Source organism: Rhineura floridana, chromosome 9, assembly GCF_030035675.1.
Source record: "Rhineura floridana isolate rRhiFlo1 chromosome 9, rRhiFlo1.hap2, whole genome shotgun sequence".
NCBI lineage: Eukaryota > Metazoa > Chordata > Lepidosauria > Squamata > Rhineuridae > Rhineura > Rhineura floridana.
Window position 1 is genome coordinate 126,409,014 of NC_084488.1, and position 24,959 is coordinate 126,433,972.

General features: G+C 48.8%; 1 protein-coding gene across 9 annotated transcripts in view; it reads right to left on the reverse strand.

Moving 5' to 3' along the window:
- SFXN5 (sideroflexin 5) overlaps window positions 1–24,959 on the reverse strand; it is a 150,268-nt gene that overhangs the window by 13,131 nt on the left and 112,178 nt on the right. For all 9 annotated transcript variants that reach the window (XM_061583705.1, XM_061583715.1, XM_061583714.1 and 6 more), the window contains one exon: window positions 19,862–19,979. In XM_061583705.1, coding sequence (XP_061439689.1) covers window positions 19,862–19,979 — 118 coding nt within the window. The remainder of the gene's footprint in view (window positions 1–19,861; window positions 19,980–24,959) is intronic.

Genomic DNA, 24,959 nt, shown 5'->3' on the forward strand with positions numbered 1-24,959 from the left:
GCAATCCTTCAATGCCCGGTTGCAGACAGCTGCACCAATCCTTCCTTAAAAGCCATCCAAGTTAGGGCCATCCACAGATCTTGTGGCAGTGAATCACTCAAGAGACAGGATACAGGCTCCTTTTACCAGAGTGCACATCTGCCCCCTCCGCATTTTAACTGATCTTCCAGGGGGCATTCAATAAGTTCAAGGGTGCAAAGCGTTGGTCAGACTGACACGCTGTGTGGACGTGGCCCAACAGCTCAGACTTTAAGGCTAAACTGCCAGAGCCCAGAGCTCCCTTGTGGCTGGAGGGCCCTCAGAGGAACACAGGACGCTGCCGCCTTGCACTTAGGCAGACTGCTGGTTCAACTAGCTCAATATTGTCTGCACTGACTGGCAGCAGCTCTCCAGGTTTTCAGGCAGGAGCCTGTCCCGGGCCTACCTGGAGGTCCCATTGGGGACTGAACCAGGGGCCTTCTGCATGCAAGGCAGGGGCTCTGCCACTGAGCAACAGCCCTTCCCTGAAGGATGCTGACAGGACTCACAAGGGCCCCTCTTGCCTCTGGATGACTGGATTTGCTCTTTATCCCCAGACACCTGGCCTTCTGGTCACCATGGGAAATGAGGCCAACCAAGAGATCTCCCCCCGCTCATCCGCTCAGCTCAGAGATCTTTCAAGGGCAATTACCTGATCTAGAGGGGATGGGAGTGCCTCACTTCTTCCTGGCTTGGCTTTGATCATCCCCTTGTGTTTGACATTTTAGAGCATGGAATTTGGAAGGGATGAGTGCCCTTCCTTAACAGCTTTCAGTATCTCCACTTTCTCTCTGTTGCACGAATTGCAGGCGCTCTGCGGTCATAGTTTGTACAGCTGAGCAGAAAAAGCAGCCCCACAGGTGCAAAGCGTTCAAAGGAAGAGGCTAAAGGGCTTAAGGCTTGTCCTGATCCACCCAGTGTCTCTCCAGGGGGTGGGATGGGGCGCTGCATTAGTACAACAAAGGCCACAGGGACCCTGGCTAGATGCCTTAGCAGTGTGCAGGCCAAGAAGTCTCATGTGTCCAGAGACCCTGTTCACATCAGCACGGGTCACACGGGAGCGGCCTTCCAGGGTCCCAAGCAGAGCAATTTAGGGTAGTTTTGCTTAAATGTTAACACTTGACCTTTCTAAGAACAATTCAATGGAACGAGCTGTGGGACCTCCTCAACGGTGGGTTTTTCAAGCAAAGGCATCTCTTGGCCCTCCTTGGATAAGGAAATAAGAAGAGCAGGTGCCCCGAAGGGAAGCTTGGAAGCAGGACCTGAGAGCAACAGCAGCATCTCCTTGCAAGACCACAGCTGCTCAGCAATTCCCCATGCGTCATTCCCAGCAAGTAACATGCAGAGGCAAACTGCCACTGTCAGTGGAAACAGAACACGGCCACGGTGGCTAGGAGCCACGCACAGCCTTATCCTGACTAATTCTTTTTTTAAGCCATCCAGATTGGTGGCCATCACTGCCTCTTGTGAGAGCCAGTTCCGTAGTTTTAGCTATCATAGAATCATAGAATAGTAGAGTTGGAAGGGGCCTATAAGGCCATCAAGTCCAACCCCCTGCTCAATGCAGGAATCCAAATCAAAGCATTCCCGACAGATGGCTGTCCAGCTGCCTCTTGAAGGCCTCCAGTGTTGGAGAGCCCACTACCTCTCTAGGTCATTGGTTCCATTGTTATATGGCACTAACAGTTAGGAAGTTTTTCCTGATGTCCAGTCGAAATCTGGCTTCCTGCAACTTGAGCCCATTATTCCGTGTCCTGCACTCTGGGACGACCGAGAAGAGATCCTAGCCCTCCTCTGTGTGACAACCTTTCAAGTACTTGAAGAGTGCTCTCATATCTCCCCTCAGTCTTCTCTTCTCCAGGCTAAACATGCGCAGTTCTTTCAGTCTCTCCTCATAGGGCTTGGTTTCCAGTCCCCTGATCATCCTTGTTGCCCTCCTCTAAACCTGTTCCAGTTTGTCTGCATCCTTCTTGAAGTGCGGAGACCAGAACTGGACACAGTTTTCAAGATGAGGCCTAACCAGTGCTGAATAGAGGGGAACTAATACTTCATGCGATTTGGAAACTATATTTCTGTTAATGCAGGCTAATATAGCATTTGCCTTTTTTGCAGCCACATCACACTGTTGGCTCATATTCATCTTGTGATCAACAACAATTCCAAAATCCTTCTCACATGTCGTATTGCTGAGCCAAGTATCCCCCATCTTATAACTGTGCATTTGGTTTCTTTTTCCAAGGTGTAGAACTTTGCACTCATCCCTGTTAAATTTCATTCTGTTGTTTTCAGCCCAATGCTCCATCCTATCAAGATCCCTTGGAATTTTGTTTCTGTCTTCTGGGATATTACCTATCCCTCCCAATTTTGTATCATCTGCAAATTTGATAAGCATTCCCTGCACCTTCTCATCCAAGTCATTAATGAAAATGTTGAAGAGCACTGGGCTCAGGACTGAGCCCTGCGGTATCCCACTCATTATCTCCCAACTTTGAGAAGGATCCATTGATAAGCACTCTGAGTATGATTCTTCCTCTTCCTCTCTGCAAATTGTGCTCCCTGCAGCCAAATAGCTCTTTGGTGGGCTGAGGGGACAAGCAGAATGAATTTGGTGGCAGTGACATGGGTGCTGGGTAACCCATGCGGACCTCAGGCTGCCCTCCTCTGTTGGTACTCAACACAAAACATAAACACAAATGATTTTTTAAATGAAATGTTCAACAGTCTTGGTGACCTGGCACTACTGTGGGAGGGTAATGGTTCTGGCTGGTGGATTGGATACTTATCGGCTCCACTCACTGTGGGCTAAGTTTGACAGGCCAGCAAGGCCATCAACCTGTCCTCCCCTTTGCCCAACAGCTCAAAATGCTTTGAAGACAAGAATGTTGGAAGTGGGATAGATTATGCAAAACAAGCCAATGGGTGGTATTCAATGAAATCTTGCTCAGAGTAGACCCAATGAAATTAATGAATGTCCTGTCCATTATCTTCAATGAGTCTACTCTGAGTAGAACTAGAACTGAATACCACCCAATGTCTCTGCTCAAATACTGATTTGCATGCTGCAGGCACAGGCTGAGTAAGTATGGCACCCATAACATCCTGAGGTCTCTCTAACAATATTCTAGTTTGCCTGAGCACTGTTAACAAATCCCAGCGAAGCAGAGAGCAGAACAGGAAGGCATCGAGATCCATTTCCTGGAAAGCCCTCGGGCACTGACTGATGGAGGCAGCGAGGGTTCTTGTGAAACAGGGAGGATTTTCGCTAGCTAGCCTCTATCCACCAACCAGAGTTGCATCTCCTGGAAAGGGCCTCCTGCCTCCACTCCTTGCTGCTCTGCCCATTTTCCAGTCGCAATTAGAAATGCCATCCTCTGGGCCGTCGGAAGTCCCTCCCATGGGGTCAAGCAGAACCCATTCTGGCAATGGCCAGGTATTGCCATCACATGATGCAGGGATGTCAATTTAATAGGATTAATTATACAAGCACAACGTGGCATAATTGAAGCTTTCCTTGGAGACAAACGAATAACAGTGTTTTTGAAAAGTGCGGTTGTCTCCCAAAGTGTTGAGGGATGGGGGAGGAATAGCAGTTTCCTTCACTTGAATTCTGCAGCATCAGCAGCCCCTCCCTTGCTGTGGAAGTGAGCACCACAAGCAAGCACGTAGGCAACAGGAACAGGGCAAGCCTCCCCCCTGCAGCCTTTGGGAGGAATGAGAGGGGAGGAGGAGGAAGGAAGCCAAGGTAGACTTGCCATTCCTAGGTTGACGGGTCTTCCTGCATAACGGAAACAGCTGTGCTTCTGAGGGCTGCTGCTACGCACCACAAGTGCTGCCCCTCTCAAACCGGGTGGGGTGGGGTGGCGGTGTTCCCAGTGCAGCAAGTCCTGAATCCCCAGTGCAGACATAATGTAGGCTGGGATGGGACAGGGCACTTGCGGCGCAAAGAGGGGTACACCTCAAGAGGTTCTCAGACTAGGGACTGGCACCTTGTAGGGGAACCCATGCGAAAAAGCAAGGGAGGGAGATGAAGAAAGCCTTCATAACATGCCGGCCGAGAAGAGGCTCGTGAGCAATGCAGATTTTGAGGCGCCACAGCAGCCCTTCATCGGGGCTGGAGGAGGGACTTTCTGACTCCCCTCCAACTGGGGAGCACCACCTGCTAGCCTCTGCAGCACTTGGCACGCACCACTTCCAAAAGCCTGGGAATCGTCAGCCACAAACTCCATCAAGAAGGTTTGGTCAAGGGCCACCTGTGGCAAAGGGGTATTCTAAGGGGCAGCAGGTTTTTTTTGGGGGGGGGACCGTCTCAGATCTTCCTTTTCAGCAAAGCAGTGTGGTCTGTGATAAGCCATTTTAGCATTTCCCCCTAAAAAGAGCATCCTCAGGTATGCATCTCCTCTTACAGTTTCAGTGGCGCTTACTCCCATTTTAGTGGAGATAAGATTGCAGTGTTAAAATAGTTCATTTTGATTATTGATTTATTTAAAGTGTTTCTCTTCGTTCTACCCTCTTGCTTCTGTATGAGGCACTCAAAGTATCTTACAACACAATACAAAAATGATCAAAACACAAATTAATAAAACGTGTGAACTTTTTCAAGAAAGAAACATGCTAAAAATAGGACATACAATAAGCAAACCCAGCAAATACAAAGCCAATAACCATGGATTGCTTCAAAAGATTAGCCAAATTCGTGGAGGATAAGGCTATGAATGGCTACTAGCCATGATGGCTGTGCTCTGCCACCCTAGTCCGAGGCAGGATGCTTCTGAATACCAGTTGCCAATAGACACAGGAGGGGAGAGTGTTCTTACACTCAGGTTTTACTTGCTGCCCGTGGGCACCTGGTTGGCCATTGTGAGAACCGGATACTGGACAAGCCAGGCCTATACAGCAGGCTCTTCTTATGTTCTTAACAGCGAGGTAGCAGGCATCAAAGTCAGGGGCCAAACTGTGCGAGGCCTCCCTGAGGCCCTGCCTGAACAAAGGTGTTCTCAAGCCTGAGCTGCACGGTCACCAGGGCAGGGAAGGGCCAAATGGATCTCTAAGGTGGGGCCTTTCAAAGTCTGGGCAATCCATCAATGAGTTTTAACTATTATTAATAATTGAATTTTAAATTTCTGTCACCCACCTTGGGACCTGTTGGTGAAGGGTGGGCGGCAGCAGCAGTAAGAACAGCAGGGTTGCGCAGCAGGGCCTCGCTAGAGGGCCCCAGAGTGGGCAGGTCCCTCCCTAAAGAAAGAGGCAGGCCCTTCAAGCTTTCTGGCCTTCAGCCACTTGGCACTTTGAATTGTTCCCAGAAACAAACCTGAAGGCAGCGAAGCCAATCCGAAGAGCAGGCGTACAAGCGCCAAAGAGGTGGCTCAGGTCAGAGGCCTTGCAGCACCAGCCCCACTCACCTAGGCACACCTGCTTGGATTTCTGGTGCTTTTCAAAGGCAGCCCCATGTAGGGTGCATTACAATAGTCCAGCCTGGATGTTACTAAGGCGTTCATGTTGCTTTATATTGGTTGTAAATCACTCTGAGCACTGTCATGGCAACAGAATGGCAGGATACCCATCCTCTTAATTAATTAATTAAACAAAAGTGTGATGACGGCTAGACGCAACTTCTCTAGAAATAGGCACAGCTGGGTGAAACTGGTTCTGGGCACGGCTGCCACTTGGGCATCTAGAAGCCAGGCTTGGCCCAGGGGCACTCCCACCCAGCAAACTTGGTCCCTTAAGGGGAGGGCAACCCCAACCAACCCAAGTGTACCCCCACTGCTGGACTGGAGGTCTGGCTGACTAAGAGCGGTACTGTCTTTATGGTCAAAACTATCTCACATGAGGACTCAGAATCCTTGTGGACTGTGCATTTACACAATGGTGGGAATATATTTAGTAAAATAAAGCCTGCACGGTCCTCACTGATTTCCTTTGTGCAGGACTACAGAAACCCTACTGGCCAGAAGCCACCGGTGCCTGAGTCACTAAGGGGAGCAGAATGCAGATTTCTTCCCCCCTCACTGCCAGCTCCCCCCCACCTCCTCTGCTGTCCTTGGTCACTACCAGCTCTCCAGCCCAGGTGACTCTTCCAGTCCCACAGCCACCCTTGCTAGTGGGGCTTGGCTTAAGGCACCTTGAAGCAGAGCTGAGTGACCAGCGGCAGAAGAGGGGTGCAGAGCTCCCACCCCCCTCTTCATCTCAGCAACAGCTGCTGCTGCAGAAGGAAGGCAGGCCTGGCCTGGGGAAGTGCAGCCCCTTGGGGGAGGCACTGGCCCTCTCCACCTCTCCCTCCCTCCTGGATGGCCCTTAGGCTTCGCAGAGCACTGTGCTCTCCTTGGCACCTAAAGATGTGCCCAGCATCTTCAGGCCTTAAATAGGAAGCGACATGTGCAGCCAGGCACCCTGACGGCCCTGCACAGAGCTCCGAGACGAGAGCTCCTGCTCAGAGGTTTCAGATAAGGCCCGGAAGCTGGAGAAGGCCAGGCAGGGAGTGGCCTACAGGTGGTGTGGACCGGCTGAGGCAGAGGCAGCCGCGGGCCAGGCCCAAGTGGCTCTGTCACGGAGGAGGGAAGGGAAGTGGCAGATGGCGCTGCCTGGTGGTAGCCAGCCCCACCTCGCACGCTTCCCCCAATGCGGCATGCTTGCCAAGCCAGCCTGCTGCTCCATAGCTGGCCAGAAAGCTGCCTTGAGGAGCTCTGTCTTGGATCTGACATCAGTGTTGGGGCCTAATTGCCCCGGCTGTCAGCAAGTATGCCCAGAGCTTCATTAAGCCCCTCACTTCGGCTGGGGGCCAAGCACAGACTGCAGCCACCGCCCTCAGCCTCCGAGCAAGAGGCAGCTGACCAGCCAAGGGATGGAATTCTGCACATGGGCAGAGATGCAGTGGCCTTCAGCTGCCACTCTGTCTGTAGGAGACAGCAACTGCCTTGAGGTGGGTCTTAATACAAGGAAAACAATTAAGAGGGTTCTTTTTGGAGGGGGGGAGATGGAAGAGAGGTGGTGACATAAAACACAAATCCTAGCCTCTTGTGTGTGTCTCTCTCTCCCACCCCGCCCCCCATCCCCTGCTGCAAGCCCCTCCTAAGAGCAGCTTTCAAGCCTCTACAAGGTTGTTTACCTTTCGCTGGACTCTTAATGCCTGAGAGGCATCAGGAGGTGAAGACTCTTTTAAAGCAGTGTCAGGAATGTTTTGATGCCACCAGCACCCCGCACACCTGGGGGGGCGGGCGGTGAGAGGGAGAGCCAGGGCTTGCAGTGAGGATAGTTTACATACTTGAAGCAAAGGACTGAGAGAACAACAGGAGGAAACGAGATCCTGCCCAACCCTGGCTGGTAAAGCCTCCTGAGCTGCACAAGAGGCGGCAGACCAGGCAGGCATCCCTATGCCAGCTCTACCCAACTCCTTTTGACCCCAGCTACCAACCGGGGAAGACAACCTGCCACTCCTTGCCCTCAAAAGGGACCCCAACATTGGGACCAGCCTCAGCGCTCTGGGCCATCTTGGAAGCAGAATCTGCTCACCTTCCCCTTGCTGTGCCTTAGCCGAAATCCTCTTCTGAAAGCGCCTAGAGGCAGAGACGCCTTTCCTTTCCATTCTAAGTCTCAAGGCCAGAACAGGGCTTGCCGGGGGGGGGGGGAGCTCTCTCTGAGCCCCTTCCCATCACTTCAGGGCCAGTGTTCTATAAGGCAAGACACGTACAGAAGGCTCCTTTGGCAACCCAATGAACTGAAACTGCAGCCCTGCCCCAGAGCTTCACAGGTGCTGGAGCTTCACAGGTGATGGCCTCTCCCTCCCCCCCCTTCCTGCCATGGTTCTTGCCCCTCACCTTGCTCGGTGGTTCAGTTTGGGCTGCTGCTGCTGGCCCAGGGCTCCTCAGGAGGAGTGCACACAGGTACAAGCAGGACAGTAGCATGAAGTGGCCACAAGGAACAGGGCACTGGCAGCCACTGAGAGCGGCAGATGCCCAAGATGGAGAAGGCTCCTTAAGGAGTCTGGGGTTGGTTGGGCTGGTTCACTCCCTGATTAAACTGAAGCGGCCACCATATTTTGGGTTCATCCCACTCCGCTTTGCTCTGCTGTGTGTTTCAGGAGGGGGCTGGCCAGGGATGAAGTGCAGGGAGAGGGTGGTCTCCTCCCTTGGCATTGCATGAGGGGGGAGGCCGGTTCCACAAGAATAGTCAAAGGGCGCAAAGGTCTGCAGCCCCTTAAAGCCTGACCAGCTGGACACGGGCTTTGCCCAGGCGCTGCATCTAATCCTCCCTCTGTGACCTAGGAAGAAACTGCAGGGGGCAGAGAGCCCCTAAGCCAGGCCCCCTCCTGGCCCAGGATCTCCCCGCAAGCTGCCCTATCCCCTCTAGGCCAGGAGCTGCAAAAGTGGTCTTCTCACCATTAGCAGCTGCACTGTCTGCTTGGAGAGAGACTGGCCTTTCCCACAGCCGCCCTCTACTGAAGCATGGCCTCCAGGTGATCAAGGTGGCAAATTGTTATTCCCCGTTTGACCTATGATCCGCCCTCCACCAGACGGTGCCAGGGCGGGTCACAACAATTTAAAATACAACAGTGGAAACAGTTTCAAGCAAGTAACTATCAGAAGAATGGGGTGCCTAAACCCCTCCCTCTCTCCCCCCCTCTCAAATTTCCATGGCCAGGGAAGAAGCTGCTGCAGGAGCCAGCCTGCTCCACAGGGAGGGGGCCTGCTGGTGCTAAAGCCTCTCTGCCCTCTGGTTGTCTTTGCAGCAAAGGTGTTTCGGCAGATGCCAGGCTGAGGGGTGGTGGTGGGGATGGGGGTGTCGAGGGAAAGCCAAGGGGCAAGGACGGAGGGGATCCGGAGTCACCAGCTGGGTCTGTGAGCTCCCCCTGTGATGGAAGGAGGCCAGCTGGCGTCCCAGCAGGGTGAGGGGAGAGGGCAGGAAGACCCAAGGACAGCCTGGGCTGGCAAGAGTGGGGCTTGCCTTTGCTGGGTGACATCAGAGAAGCCAGGCACAGCTGTGGGGTGGGGCACTTAGGTGTGACAGGAGGTCAAGGCAATGAATGGAGAAGAGCCATCTTCCCTGCAATGGTTCCGGAGACAGAAGAGCCTCACAGAGCCCAAGAGAAGAATGAAGGTGCATTGGGCAGTGGTTGTGCTAGCAGCTGAATGCTCAGAGAGAGAGAGAGAGAGAGAGGAGGCCACAGGACCTCTTCCTCAGCCCCCTTGAAATGTGTGCCTCCTCCTGTCCAAATGCTTTTATGCCAGCCAGTCATTGCAACTAAGAGCCAGTGCCTGAGTTCGCTTGTTCCTCCTCTCTCCAGTCACATCCTCTTTCGTGTCACATCTTTTAGATTGTACGCCTGAAGGCAGGGCATGTCTTCTCGATATTTGTAAGCCACTCTGGGAGCCCTTTTTCAACTGAAGAGTAAGATTTTTTAAAAACAATAACCCTCCTTTCCCCCTCCCCCCACCATACAAATTGTCCTCCTTGATCACCACCTAATGATTGGGGCAAGGACTTATTAACGCTGGAAGCCTTTTTCATGCTTTAAATCAGTGTTTCCCAAACATCTGATTACACTGATGAGCTTATAAAGTTGTCATCGACCCCAACCCAAATTCTTAGGAATGTAAATGAAATAAGGCCAAGAAACAGCCATTTATATAATCAAATATATTAACCATCAGTCACCGTTACTAGGAAAAATAAAATGTAAAAATTAAGAAGTAAAACGAGTGAAAATACTACCACCACTTTTTATTTGCTCTAATGAGATGGACGGCCCTGAGGCGCTTTAACAAGCATGTGAATACTGGCTCATGGGCAAGGGAGATGCACTCTGTACATGCCCATGCCCTTTCATTAGAAAGCAGAATTTTTCCCACGATACCTCCAAAACTTCTTTTCCACTCCCCAGGCCCTTTTTGACCCCCAGGCCTTTTTTTTTTAACTCCCTCACATCCTCATCAACCCCCAGTGGGTCAATATCAACTACTTTGGGAAATCCTGTTTTAAATAAATAAATGCAGAAATATTTTTAATTGTATTTGTTTTTCTTATATTAAGTTGTTTGCCACTCTAGGAGTTGTTGTACTGAAAGTCAGTTTATAAATAAAGTGCCTCAAAGGCCATGAAAAACATCCCTTTAGTTTTTACGCAGATGGAGCGCAGCATGCACGACCCCCCAAGCTCAGGGGCAGGCAGAAAGTGCCCTTCGGGGCCCTCTGGCAAATGGCTGCAGCTTCTTCTGAGACATTTGAGAGCAAGACGCCTGTGCTTTGCAAAGTGTTTCCAGACCTCATGGTCACAGAGACGAGACCAGAAATGTAATGGCAAAATCTTAAAAAGAACAAAAGTCAGAAAGCAGGAAAAACGGCTAAAGGCCAGTTGCCTTCTGTACTCTTGAAATGTCCAAGACCACTTGCCAAGATTTTTCAGGGAGTTTTATCAAGTTTTTCCATATTGCTAAATGACAGTCAGAGTAAGAACTCAACGGAATAAAATGTCTGAACTATAAGTTGGCATCTAACAGGTTCATGAAATTGTGATTCAAAAGGCTTTAATGGTATGCAACTGAAGCAAGCAAGCAGTTGACATGCAGACACACACACACACCCCTTCTGCCATGTCTCTCACACATGCGCTCCTTCATTCACATCGTCTCATTCCAACTTGGCAGGCAAGGGCTCAACATCAAGACCCCACCCCATCCTGCCCATCTGACGCACACATCACTGAAGTCAGCCTTGGCTAACCTGATGCCCTCCAGAAGTTTTGGACTACAATGACACTCATCAGCCCCAGCCAGCACAGTCTAAAACATCTAGAGGGCACCAGGTTGGCAAAGGCTGATGTCAAGGCCTTGTATGAAAAGGACAGTGAAGAATTCATGAATGCCTGGATGGGATCACATATCCTGGAATATGCATGCTGGGAACTCTGCCACAAACTTGGATGCTTTAATATTGCTAAGAGTGAAACTTCCTAAACATTCATGATGACCTGTGGATGCTTTTGGTCCATGAAAAAGATCGTGGCTCTTCTTTGATGTTATCCCCAAGCACATAGCACCTCGCCAACAGGCACACGGACTAAGAACACATGAAAAGCCAGCTGGATCAGGCCAGTGGCCCATCTAGTCCAGCATCCTGTTCTCACAGTGGCCAACCAGATGCCCAAGAGAAGCCTGCAAGCACTCTGCCTTCCTGCGACTACCAGCAACTGGTTTTCAGAAGCATACTGCCTCAGACCGTGGAGGCAGAGCATAGCCATCATGGCTAGTAGCCATCACTAGCCTTATCCTCCGTGAATTTGTCTAATCCTCAGTTAAAGCCATTCAAGTTGGTGGCCATCACAGCCTCTTGTGGGAGTGAATTCCATAGTTTAACTATGTGCTGTGTGAAGGAGGACTTTCTTGTGTCTGTCCTGAGTCTTCCAGCATTCAGCTTCATTGGGTGTCCACGAGTTCTAGTGTTACGAGAGAAACACTTTTCTCTATCCATTTTGTCCATGCCATACATAATTTTACATACTTCTCTCATGTCACCTCTTACTTGCTACCTTTTCTGTAAACTAAAAGCCCAAATGCTGCATCCTTTCCTTGTAGGGGAGTCGCTCCATACCCTCGATAATTCTGGGTGCCCTTTTCTGAACCTTTTCCAACTCTACAATATCCTTTTTTGAGATGAGACCAGAACTGTACACAATATTCCAAATGTGGTTGCAGCATATATTTCTATAATGGCATTAAGATATTGGCAGTTTTATTCTCAATACCTTTCATAGAATCATAGAATCATAGAGTTGGAAGGGGGCTTGTAGGCCATCGAGTCCAACCCCCTGCTCACAGCAGGAAATCCACAGCTAGAGCATCTCCCGCAGATAGCTGTCCAGCCTCTGCTTGAAGACATCCAGCGAAGGGGATCCCACCACCTCCCTAGGCAGTTGGTTCCATTGCCGAACTGCCCTTACTGTCAAGAAGTTCCTTCTAATGTCCAATCTGAATCTACGCTCCTGCAACTTAAAACCATTAGACCTAGTCCTACCCTCTGGGGCAGCAGTGAACAAATCTGTACCCTCCTCTATGCGACAGCCCTTCAGGTACTTAAAGAGTGTAATCATGTCACCCCTCAGCCTTCTCTTCACCAGACTGAACATGCCAAGTTCCTTCAACCTTTCCTCATAAGACTTGTTCTCCATACCGGCTATCATCCTCGTCGCCCTCTTCTGAACCCACTCTAATTTGTCTATATCTTTCTTAAAATGAGGCGCCCAGAACTGAACGCAGTATTCCAGATGAGGCCTGACTAATGCAGAATATAGTGGGACTATTACTTCCCTTGACCTGGAAACTATAGCTCTGTTTATGCATCCCAAAACCGCATTTGCCTTTTTTGCCGCAGCATCACACTGCTGGGTCATGTTCAACTTGCAATCCACTAGAATTCCAAGGTCCTTCTCACACGCACTACTGCTAAGCCGGGTATTTCCCATCCTGTACCCATGCATTTTGTGTTTGTGGCCTAAATGCAGAATCCTGCATTTGTCTTTATTGAATGTCATTTCCTAATGATCCCTAGCATGGAATTTGCCTTTTTCACAGCTGCCGCACACTGGCCCAACATCTGCATCAAGCTCCTCACTACGATCCCCAAGGTCTTGCTCCTGGTCAGTCACCGCCAGTTCTTTCGCTCCATGCATCATTTTACCTTTGTTACCTCAGTTTGGAGACGTCCTTTCAGAACTCTTTGCAACCCCTTTTGTTTTAATCATCAGCAAGCTTGGCCACCTCACAGCTCACCTCCAACTCTAGGTCGTTTATGAACAAGTTAAAAAGCACAGGTCCCAATACCAATCCTTGGGGGACGCTACATCCCTCCATTGGGAGAACTGTCCATTTATTACTATTCCCTGCATCCTGCTGCTTTACCAGTTCCTGACCTACAAAAGGACCTCTTCTCTTATGACTTATGACTGCTAAGCTTACTCAGGAATCCTTGCTGAGATACTCTGTCGAAAGCTGCTTGAAAGTCAAAGGACACAATGTCAACTGGATCACCTCTATCTATACGGTTGTTGACACTTTCAAAGAACTTTAATAGATTGGTGAGATACGACTTCCCCTTGCAGAAGCCATGCTGGCTCTGCTTCAGCAAGGCTCACTCTTCTATATGCTTGGTTATTTTATCTTTAACAGTATCTTCTACCAGTTTCCCCGGGACAGGCATTAAGCTAACCGGCCTGTAATTTCCAGGAATCCCCCTGGATCCCTTTTTAAAGATTGGCTTTATATTGGCTACTTTCCAGTCCTCAGGTATTGAGGCGGATCTGAGGGACAAGTTACATATTTTTGTTAGCTTAACATTGGCCACAGGTCCCCGTGCTGAACTGAAGCTGCACGACCAGTACTGCCAGTATAGGGACAGTACTGGGGCAGTGGTTAGAGTGTTGGGCTAGGATTAGGGAGAGCTGGGTTCAAATCCCCACTCAGCCATGAAGCTCACTGGATGACTTTCGGCCAGCCACTATCTCTCAGCATAACCTTCCTTACAGGGTCGTTGTGAGGACAAAATGGGGAGGGGGAAGAAGTCCCATTTATACCACCCTGAACTCCTTAAGGACATGCAAGCAGTGCTCTTGTGCAGCAGAACACCCCACGGGACTATGGGTCAGATCCATGTTCTTCCTTACATTTTGTCACCTTTGGCAGCAAACGCAACGTCCGCTGCCCCAAGGTGCCCCCCCCGCTGCTGTGCCTCATGATTGGGCCCTCTCTGCTATTACCCCACCCCTAATGCCCCCTCCCAAGGTGGGGGCAATTCCCATGGGACTCAAGTCCTCCTGCCTAGCAGGGTGTGGAGAGTTTCTTGGGGACCACGGCAGTGACCTCCATGCAGCTCTTTTTATCAAGTACCTTCTCCATTTTCCATTAAAAAGCAGCCTTTTAACTGTGGACACATTTCAGCCTCACCAGATCTGCTAATTATTGACAGTTGGTGAAGAGGAGATGTCACTTGCTCCTCCTGTTAAACTGCATCTAATTAGTAATTGCTGGTTCACTGTCATCGTCTCCGCTGCTGCTGCAATACCACCGCACATTAGCTCATTAACCTTTTGCTTTTCTAATGGCGCCTGCCAGCAAGATGGAGGCTCAAACAGATTGACAAAGAGGGAGCTGTTCCTCCTCCTCCTCCTCCTCCTCCCCCACCCCCCCGCCCGGCCTGGAGATCCAGAAGGAAGCCTGTGCAAGGAACAGAATTTCAGCTGGGAGCAACCCCTCCATGGAGATGGCTTGTCTCACATCCAAACCCGGGGGAGGAAAAGAGAGTTGCTCTCAGCCTTTCCAGAGCACCCCCTCCCGCAAGCGACACTTTTTAGGCCAGAGCCTTACACAAGCCTGGCTGTCAAGATGCTCTGCACAGGTTTGGGGGTGCGCTGCCTTTGAGGCCAAAGGGCTCTTTTGACGGGCAGCTCAGTGCCCTGCTCCTGAATAGACAGCCTCCCCCTCCCCCCCAGTCAAGGGACCCACATAGGACTTGAAACCCCATTTCCAGCTTCCTGTTGACACGACACACACTTTCTCCAGTATCCAAAACCCTCTTTAAACAGCCATGGATTCAGAAGTTGCTCCTTTGGATGTATCATAGAATCACAGAATAGTAGCGTTGGAAGGGGCCTATAAGGCTATCAAGTCCAACCCTCTGCTCAATGCAGGAATCCAGTATTAATTCTGAGATGACAGGATCAGTCTACAGGAACACAGAACTGGAGAATATGGGGATCAGGGGTCACCCCCACCTTGCCAAAGCCCCCAGTTATGGGGGTATGGAACCCACTGCAGGGCTGATGGCAGAAAGGGAAGGGTAAGTCTGGAGGGGAGCCACGGGGGGGGAGTGCCACCCTCTCCAGAGGCAGTGGGGCCTCTTCTCATCAGCCCCAAGGAGGTCTCCTCGCCAGCAAGGCAATGGAGGCGGGATCTGGACGCTGCAGGAAAAAGAGGCAGGAGCTCACTCCTGTGGTTCTCTTGGGTCAGGAGCTGCAGAGGAGGTGGTCCAGGCTGCGAAGGAGGGAGCAGACCCCTTTGCTCTGGCTAAGGCGCCCCACCCCTTCCTTGCACAGGGGTCTCAGCCGCACCCCCTCCCAGGCCATTCATTCTCTGCATTTCTCTCAGGAACTGTGAGCCCTGCCCCAGCAAAGACACACACTCTCTTCTCCTCTGCCTCCCCACTTCGGCTCAGGAAGGGCTTCCTTGGCAGCCTTGCTCTGTGTGCAGCCTTTCTGCCTGATGTGGAAAATGCACCTGGCACCGACACCTGCCCTGATACCTCTCTCCCTTCCCCACACAATGTCTCACTTTAACCCCCCTGCACACACCCTGGGCAACTTCTCCCTCAACTGCCCCTCCTGCACAAACCCTGTGCTCACAATCCCATGTCTCAACAATAGCAATAACAATAATTTATATTAAATTAAATTATAATAATGTATTAAATTTGTATTCTGCATCATCATCCTTTATTTTTTATTAATTTAATATTTTGTATTGAAAATGGGAAATGGACTGCCTTCAAGTTGATTCCGACTTATGGCGACCCTCTCAATAGGGTGTTCATGGTAAGCGGTGTTCAGAGGGGGTTTGCCATTGCCTTCCTCTGAGGCTGAGAGGCAGTGACTGGCCCAAGGCCACCCAGTGAGCTTCATGGCTGTGTGGGGATTTGAACCCTGATCTCCCAGGTTCTAGTCCAACACTCTAACCACTACGCCACACTGGCTCTCGAACAATATATGAAAATACACAATTCAATGCAAGAACCATAAAACTAACAATCTAAAATAAATATCAACATAGCTGAAACATTGCTGTTCCAACTGGGTCACAATCTGCACAGAGCCTTGACCTTCATAGCGCCATTACACAAAAGACCTTCAAATCTATTTCATCCACATGGCCGGTTTCCTGACACCTCCCCCCCCCCCAAAGTTCGACCCCTTTCCGCCCTTCTGCTCTCAGGATGGCCCTCGCTGCTGGAAGCCAGAGAACTGCACCAAGGCAAGTACAGCTGGGAGCAACCATGGGGCTGCGATGCACCATTTGGGTATCACCAGCCACCCAGGAGGCAAAGTGACTGGGAATGAGGAACTGGTGCCCCATTCACTAACAGAGGAACGGCCTGCAAGGTGGGGGAGGGAGAGAGAGAGCAACCCTTCCTCACTGCTACTGACATGATCATCGGCAGGGGAAGGGATTGGGACCAGAGGACACCCCCCTGTGTGGAGCAGCATCAGAGCCAATTCCAGCTCCCCGGCCACCCCGCTTCAGGCCACGTGCTTCATTCCCGTGCCCAACTCCCAGTCTCAGTCAGCTGGGGGCTTCTGCCTGTGCCCTGCCCTCTGGGTCCCCTGGCCATGTGAGGGAAGAGCCCTGGACACTTTCCAGGGTTTGCAAGGAAGGGCAGGAAAGGGGGCTGTTCCAATCCTCCCGTTTTTTTCTGCAAGGGGAGTGCCCCTACGGTGTCCTCCTCCACATATAGTGTGCACACAAACACCCCACTTTACAAATAGAAAAAATAATAAGCATATTTACATATTACTTCTTGACTGTTCAAAATGCCTCACACACATTATTTCTGTAACCCTTTAAAAACCTTTTGATCAACTAAAATGGTGCTCCTGATTAAAAGTGGGCAGTGGATCCCCCAACCCATTAATGGCTTTTAATAAAAGTGTCTTATAAAAACTACCACTGGGGTGGCAGGCAGTGGAGGCTGGTCCACTGGGACTACTGGGGCACAGCCCTCCCAGTGAGAATGTCAAGCGATTAAAAAAAAATCCCCTAAAACAATCCTCAAAGCCACACACACTTCCTTGTTCCACACACATTTTATACTTCTATTTGAACTCAAGAGAAGCTCAGCAAACATTTATGTCAGTCTACTGTTCTCTGGCCAAGCAGCTTCTTGCACTCTGGCCAAGCGGCTGTCTGCCCCACTCAGCCAACCCTAATCCAAAAGAGCAGCTATGGCAAAGAGGTCCCTCCGCTTGGTCTGCCTGCTTGCCAGCCCTCTTAGGAGGCTTCATCAGTTGTTAAGAGGCCTCTCTGACACACCCACCAACATAGCAAAGTAGGCAGGAGTCACGGAGGAGCCTTGGCTGCTTCAGGAGCACCCTGCTTGGTAGTCATGGCCCATATCAGTGTTGGAATATGTGGTTCAACTCGAACTGGTGGGTTGAGGCTGCATGGGGTTAAAAGGGTGGCTAGAGAGGAGACCTCCTGGTTGCTAGGCTAATACCTCTCCTTTGATCTCCTGCTGACTCTCCCTTCCTGCTAGACTGATATGCACAGGATGTTGACCACATCTCCTTTCCTCCTTCCTTCTTCTTTCTCTTGAGAGGGAGAGCAGACATATTCTCTTTGTCTCTCCCTCTCCTCCAAGCATGAGGGCAAACACTAGGCTCAGTGTTTGCAGCTCCAACTTAGCTAGTTAGCTAGATGTAGGACTCTTTCCTATCAAGTATGTACTTCCAGAATAAAGTAGTTATTTCTTATTTTAAAGCTTAAAGTCTCTGACTAATTCGCAGGGAAGGTGTAATCTTTAGCAAAATTCAAATACGCAAAGCTCACTCAGATGCTCAAATACCTAATTTCGCTACTCGGCAATAATCAGAATCACACATTGGTTCTGAGCATGCTCAGATATATAGAGACATATTGGTGAGATGAGTGGTTGTAAACTACACTAAAAGCAGTTTTGGTTTACTCATGGGCCAGGCTGGGCCCTATTTGAGAAGGGAGAGGAGATTCTTTTTGCCCCTAAAAATGTTTGGCTGGTATCATAAGGGGGCAGGGTGACAATCTGGTTTCTTCATGGGTTGACTGGACCTTTTTACTATCAGGGTGAGGGAAGAAGTGGCAAACTGCTTTTTTAAAAATGTTTTGTTTTAATGTATTTTAAGGTCTGTTTTTATGGTGTTTTAGAGTGTTTTTAGTGCTTTTGTTTGCTGCCCTGGGCTCCTGCTGGGATACAAATAAAATAAATAAATAAACAAACTGCCCAAAAAATGTTTGGCTGGTTTCATAAGGTGTGCATGTGGGTCTGGTTTCTTCATGGGCCAAACTGGGCCTTTTTATAGTCAGGAGGGCGGAGAGCAGATTCTTGGTGGCAACCTGCCCCAAGAATGGATTGGGCTGGACTGGACTTATTTATTTATTTTTATTTATTTAAAGTATCTGAAAATTTGATGTGGGCTAATTCAAGATACTTAACCCCGATGGGGATAAAAGCAATAACTTACTATAATCATTTTAATTAAAACAAAAAGCTTAGGAGTACTTTGAAGAAGACCAGATGTTTGTTTTCTTTCTGAGCCCAGGACTGTGTCTTTCATGATGGGGGTTGGGCGAGACAAGAGCCAGAGAGTAGCTGATAACACAGAGATCCTGGCATTGGTAACCCAGTTAGCAGGGCCTGTGTGGGGTGGCTCCACACTTCCAGCCCAATTTCACTTTGAGTGGAGAGGTGGAACCTGTGTAAATATGGCTGATCCAAAGGAGAGGGAACTCTGATTTAAGCAAAACCCTGCTTTTATGAAAACCAAGACTTAAATATACTTAGGGTGAATTCTGAGTCCCTGCACCAGTGGAATACCGGAGGAACGTGTGGAAAGCCCCGATACAGTATTCAGAACAGATTGTATGGTGTGAAAGATGCCTTTTTCTAACATTTGGCTTCTTGTTTCCCCCACCTGCCATATAGAATCATAGAAACATCATAGAAAATCCTTTTATCTGAGCTATAGGAACTTAATAGCTTACAGGATTGGTTTTATTTTTTTAAAAAAGAAAAGAAAAAAGAGATATTTAGGCAATAACTGTTATCCATGAGACTGCTGTGACAATAGCTGGAATCTCTTCTGGACCAAAGCAAAACACTTTACAGTTTAGTTGGGTGCCATATGCAAAACTGGTATGCTTAAGGTATGTTTGCAAGAGAGGAGGAGGAGGGGAGAAACCGAAACTTGGCCACTCCCCCTGAAGTCGTTGCCCCCCCCCATGGCAGCACTACCAGGTCCAGTGGGCACCAGCTGCCGCTGCTCTTAGAAGAGCCACCCCTCCTTCCTCACCCCCCCCCCACTGAAACAGTGGCAGAAGAGAGAGGCTGTGTGTGTGTGGAAGAGAGAGAGAGGGAGCCTGCCACACTTTATGCACCCACTATTCCAGGGATGACGGACCTTTGCAGGCCCATGACCACACTTGGATTATTGAGCGAGTGCCATGGGTACCAGCCTTCTCTTCCTTCTGCCCCAGATCACGGCTACAGAGAGAGAGAAAGAGAGAGAAAGTGCATGCACAGAGACACACACTTCACTTTTCCAAGAGAACTGGGTAAATGTCAGATCCTGTAGAATTAGCCTGAGCCTTGAAAAGCACATAGAGCTGAAAGAGGAAGTGGGAAAGAGCATCACTCCTCCAACTTTCTCCTTCAGCTCTATGTGCTTGTCAAGGGAGATAAAGGGCACCGCCCTCACTGACCAGTGACTGTAGGGGGACTGAGTGCGGTGGGGCTTAGAGGTTTTGTGGGTGCCATGGGCAGGCCTCAAGGGCATCATTGTACCCCTGTTAGATTCAGTGCAATAGATCCAGGGCTCAGATTTTGGAGAACGCAAAGTAACAATAAAGAAGAGAGTTCCACAGAGCATACGCAGAGTACCTCTTCTGCACCACAGAGTACAGCCCCCCCAGCAACACAGGTTTTTGAGCCCCAGCATGTCTCTGTCCACAAATCAGATGACCAAAGCTCCCTTGTCTGCTCTGTGTCATTCAGCCCATCATAAATAAACCCATTCAATAAATGAAGCAGGATACGGAGAGGGTTGTGCCACTGACCTCAGACATTTGCGGGAAGAGGCTGATGGCCAATGGGAGGGCCAGCCCGAAGGCAGCAAGGCACACGAGGCTCTGCACAGGAAGAATCATCCGCGGTCGGGATCGAAGGAGAGCCGTCCTGCAAGGAGAAGGACTCTTTCAGTTAGGCCAGCAAGCACAAGATGGGAGATGCCCCCTTGCCCTCGCAAGTCGACTCAGCAACACCTGCCTGTAAGGTGGGAGCAATGTTGCCACACAGAATCTTGTGCTTCTACGGACTAATATGTAATGGCCTGAACATAAGAGCATCAGAAGAGTTCTGCAGCAACAGCTGGACCAGGCCGAAGGGGCCCCATCTAGTCCAGCATCCCGTCCTCACAGCGGCCAGTCAGATGGCCCACTGGGAAGAAGCCCACAAGCAAGACCTGAATGCGATAGCAGCACTCTTCCCAACTGTGAATCCCAGCAAGTGGTATTCAGAAACATACTGCATCTGACAGTGGAGGCCATCATGGCTAGTAGCCACCAACAGGCTTCTCTTCCATGAAATTGTCGATAAGAGCCTATGTGGCCACTTTCTCCCCAGGCGTCTTGTGCCCACGTTCCAGCTCCCGTGCCACTGAAGGACATGTCACATGGCCTGATGGCAACAGGAAGCAAGCAGGATAGGCAGGCAGAGTGTGGCGTTAATCAGGAGATCCAGGCAGGGTCATTGTGCATCATGCCAAGTCCTGGCCAGTGCATTAGCCTCCACTGGATCCTTCAATCGTGGTTCAATTTGCTCAGCAGCAAGCACACCAGTGGGACAGGGAGGAAAGGACAGCCAATGAAAAGAGACAGACTCAAAGCTGGAAACGGAAAGGAATGCAAGAGTTTATTCATGTGCAAAGCTTAATGGTATTGTAGAACTGATAAAAAAATTAAACAAAACAACTGAAACTAAAGCAGCTGAACGTAACTTAAAGCGATGTGAAATGTATTTGCATAAGCAAATTAATGATGATATGAACTAACAAGAAAACGATGAAAATAAAACACTTCAGCAGATGACAATGTCTCTGCAGATCCAGCTTGCAACTTCACCCGCCGTTTCCCGGCCACTTCCTCACAAAGCCAAACCCAGCCTGTGTCCTCAGTTTGCCAGTGCTTTGAAAAAGCAGAGTATAAATAATTAAGATCAAATAAAAGTGGTTGTGTGAGTGGCATCAAGAGGACTGGCTGGTGGTGAAGTGGGCCATGGCAAATACCTAGACGCTCCTGATCCTTCCCCTCCACCACCCTGTCCCAGTGGAGTGCAGTTAGCTGAGATGATGGTGCCACCTTTAGCACCATCAAATGCAGCAACGCTGCAAGTACCACCAGCTACAGATCTGGGCCTTTGCAATGCACCAAAGCTTGTGCTTCTTCGTCCACTGGAGCCGGTGCTGAGAAACTCACCCATCCAGGCTTCTTGGGAGCCGCAGTGGTGCTCCTTATTCAGCCACCTTCTGCTCCTCTACAGAGGCTGCACCCTTTTAATTACAGCCCTGCTGGGCTCCTCATAATCACCGAAAGGGAACGAAACCAATTTAGAGTGTTCACTGGTGCGGCTCCCAGGTGAGACTTCCGCCATGGGTGTTTTAAACTCAGACCAGTTCAAATTACAATGGCTATAGCCTCCTAATTAAGAGGAGTTGTGGCCTGATTTAAAGAAAAAGACTTAATTAACACATGAAGTGTAATGTCTTAATTGGGACTCAGATCCTACCATTTGCAAAGTTCAGTCTAAATGACTCACAATTAGCCGCGAGGGCCGCCCACTCCCTGTCTTTACATCTTTGCTCTCCAAATCACAGCAAGTCCAAAACTGCTGGGGCTGCCCTGAAGGGAGCCTATGCAAAGCTGCACCCTCCAGAGACCCGCCTCCCTACACTTGTTGCCTGTGTTATGCGGAGCTTAAAACACATCCATCCCCTTGTTAGCAGACACCCAAGACTGTTGCTTTAAGCTCAAATAAGAAAACAAGGGAAAGAGTGAAACGTCCTCAACGTGGACCACAGGCTTGGTTGCCAAGTCTTCTCTGGTGGAAACGCAGACGCCCCCACAGCCCACGCACATCTTGGCACCATTGGGAGACTTACAGTGGCAACGGCATCCACAATAGCAAATGAATAAAGGAACAGCCTCCTTTTGTGATTCTGCCCACATCTGGCAGCATCCCAAGAGCAGCTGAGGAGGAGGAGGAGGAGGAGGAGGAGGAGGAGAAAGCCTCAGTGGCCGCCAGTGTTTGCCCCACATCTCAGTGGGGTGGTTGGGGGACTGAAGGTCAAACTTGCTGCTAACTATTTTCACTCTTTGTGAGACCAACACTGCCAGTATCACCTTTTTAAAAACCAGGCACCAACAATTATTAGAAGACTAAATGGAGAGGGGGAGAACCATCTCTGTACACCACCTTGAGCTCCTTGGTGGAAAGAAGGTGGAATATAAATGAAAATAAATAAATAAATATAAAGCCCCCTCCCCTGAAAATGAGCAAAAGCTTAGGAAGAAAGGAAGCTTGTACTTAGTAGATTTGTTTAAATATATAGAGAGAGTGATTTAAAACTGAAATTGATTCAACAAAAAATGATGTTCTGGGTATAGTGGACTCCACAGGACCCTTATTGGAAGAACCTGGCAAGATGCTGCCGATGTGATGCTGAAAACATCTCCTTGAGGCATCTTCTTTTCGGTCAGAAATTATTGTTCATATGATTGAACTTCAGGCACACGACTATGACTTACTTGTTCCAGCAGGCACTTTAAGGTCGTCTTTGGTTTCATGATAAGTTTTTATTTTTTAATTTAATTAATGAATCTTATTTATCTTTTATTTATTTAATTTTTTATTGTCTTATTGTTTCATTTTCTGTATGGTTTGTTCCTATGTACACCGTTTAGAAATGCAAATAATTGAATGGTATATAAATGTCTTAAATGAGTAAAAATAAATAAATTAATTAAATAGAAATCAATAAATGAATAAAAATAAATAACCATGTTTTCAGAAAATCCTTAATATCTGTGGATGTTCACACTCCCTTAAGTTATATTCCTGTAGTGTGGGGACTAACAGATGGACAACAAAAGTGGACCCTGCAAGCCCTTAGAGTTGCAATGAGACTTGAATGGCAAGGCTGGAAGGATAAACAACCATCATCCAAAACTCAGTGGTCTGAAGATCTTACTTCACCTCCGGGTTTGAATGCAGGGCTTAAAATTGTCAGGCTTGGTTAGATACCTATTTGGACAGTTGAACTGCATTATTAACTATATCAATTCATATGTTTAAGTTAGGATTGATGGAATATCCTCATTGTTAATGTCAGCTGACAATGTTTCTTTTTTCCTGTTATATTTGCAAATTAAAAATAAATTGTTTAAAAACAACAACATATAGAGCAAGTCCAGTGATGAACCTGAGTTAAAGACAATGTTAGCAGCAAGAAAGCTTCCTTCAAAAAACTGAAGTCTTGTCTGAATGGGAACAAAAAGGAACACACTTAGAAATGCAAGCAGACAATAAGGGGTGCTAAAAAAGAATTTGAGGAGCACATTGCTAAAACAAACAAAAATATTTAAATATATTAGTAGGAGGAGACTGTCTAGGGAGGCAGTTGGACTCTTGGATGACAAGGGAATCAAAGGTATGCTGAAGAAGGATAAGGAAATTGCAGAGGAGCTGAATGAATTCTTTGCATCTGTCTTCACAACGGAAGATATAGGGCACATCTCAGTGCCTGAACTATCTTTTGCAGGAAGGGAGTCTGATGAACTGAGGCAGATAGTGGTGACGACAGATCAAATTCTAGGTCTAATATACAAAATTAAAACTGACAAATCACTGGGCCCAAATGGCATCCACCCTAGAGTTCTCAAACAATTTGAAATTTGAAATTACAGATCTTTTAACAACAAAAAAGTAACTTGTCCTTAAGATCCACCTCCACACCCGAGGACTGGAGAATGGCCAATTTAACACTGTTTTTTAAAATGGGATCCAGGGGGGAATCCTGGAAATTATAGGCAGGTTAGCTTAATGTCTGTCCCGGGAAAACTGGTGGAATGTATAGTTTAAGGTAAAATAACCAAGCATAAAAAAGAACAAGCCTTGGTGAAGCAGAACCAGCGTGGCTGTGCAAGGTAAGTCCTGTCTCACTAACCTACTAGATTCCTTTGAGAGTGTCAATAACCATATAGAGGTGAACCAGCTGACATGGTGTCCTTAGCCTTTCAAACAGCTTTCAACAGAGTATCTCAGCAAAGATTCCTGAGTAAGCTTAGCAGTCATGGAATAAGAGGAGAGGTCCTTTTGTAGGTCAGGAACTGGTAAAGCAGCAGGATGCAGGGAATAGTAATAAATGGACAGTTCTCCCAATGGAGGGGTGTTGAAAGTGGAATCCCCCAAGGATCGGTATTGGGACCTGTGCTTTTTAATTTGTTCATAAACTATCTGGAGTTGGGGGTGAGCTGTGATGTGGCCAAGTTTGCTGATGATACTAAATTCATTGTTATGAAAACAAAAACGGATTGTGAAGAGCTCCAGAAAGGACCTCTCCAAACTGAGTGAATACATTTGGAATATTATGTACAATTCTGTTTGCCCCACCTCAGCAAGGATATTGTAGAGTTGGGAAGGGTTCAGAAAAGGGCAACCAGAATGATCAAAGGGATGGAGCAACTCCCCTATTATAGAAGGTTGCAGCATTTGGGGCTTTTTTAGTTTAGAAAAAAGGCAACGAGTAAGAAGTGACATGATAGAAGTGTATAAAATTATCCATGAAGTGGAGAAACTGGATAGAGAAAAGTGTTTAAACAACTTTCGCCCAACCTCAAATTTACCATTCTTGGGCAAGGCGGTTGAGCGGGTGGTGGTGAAGCAGTTGCAAGTGCACTTGGAGGAAGCGGATCATCTGGATCCATTTCAGTCGGGCTTCAGGCCTGGACATGGGACTGAAACAGCCTTGGTCGCCTTGGTGGATGATATGAGGAGAGCGTTGGATAGGGGTGAAGGCACCTTCCTCGTCCTCCTGGATCTCTCAGCGGCTTTTGACACCGTTGACCACGGTATCCTTTTGTACCGATTGGAGGGGTTAGG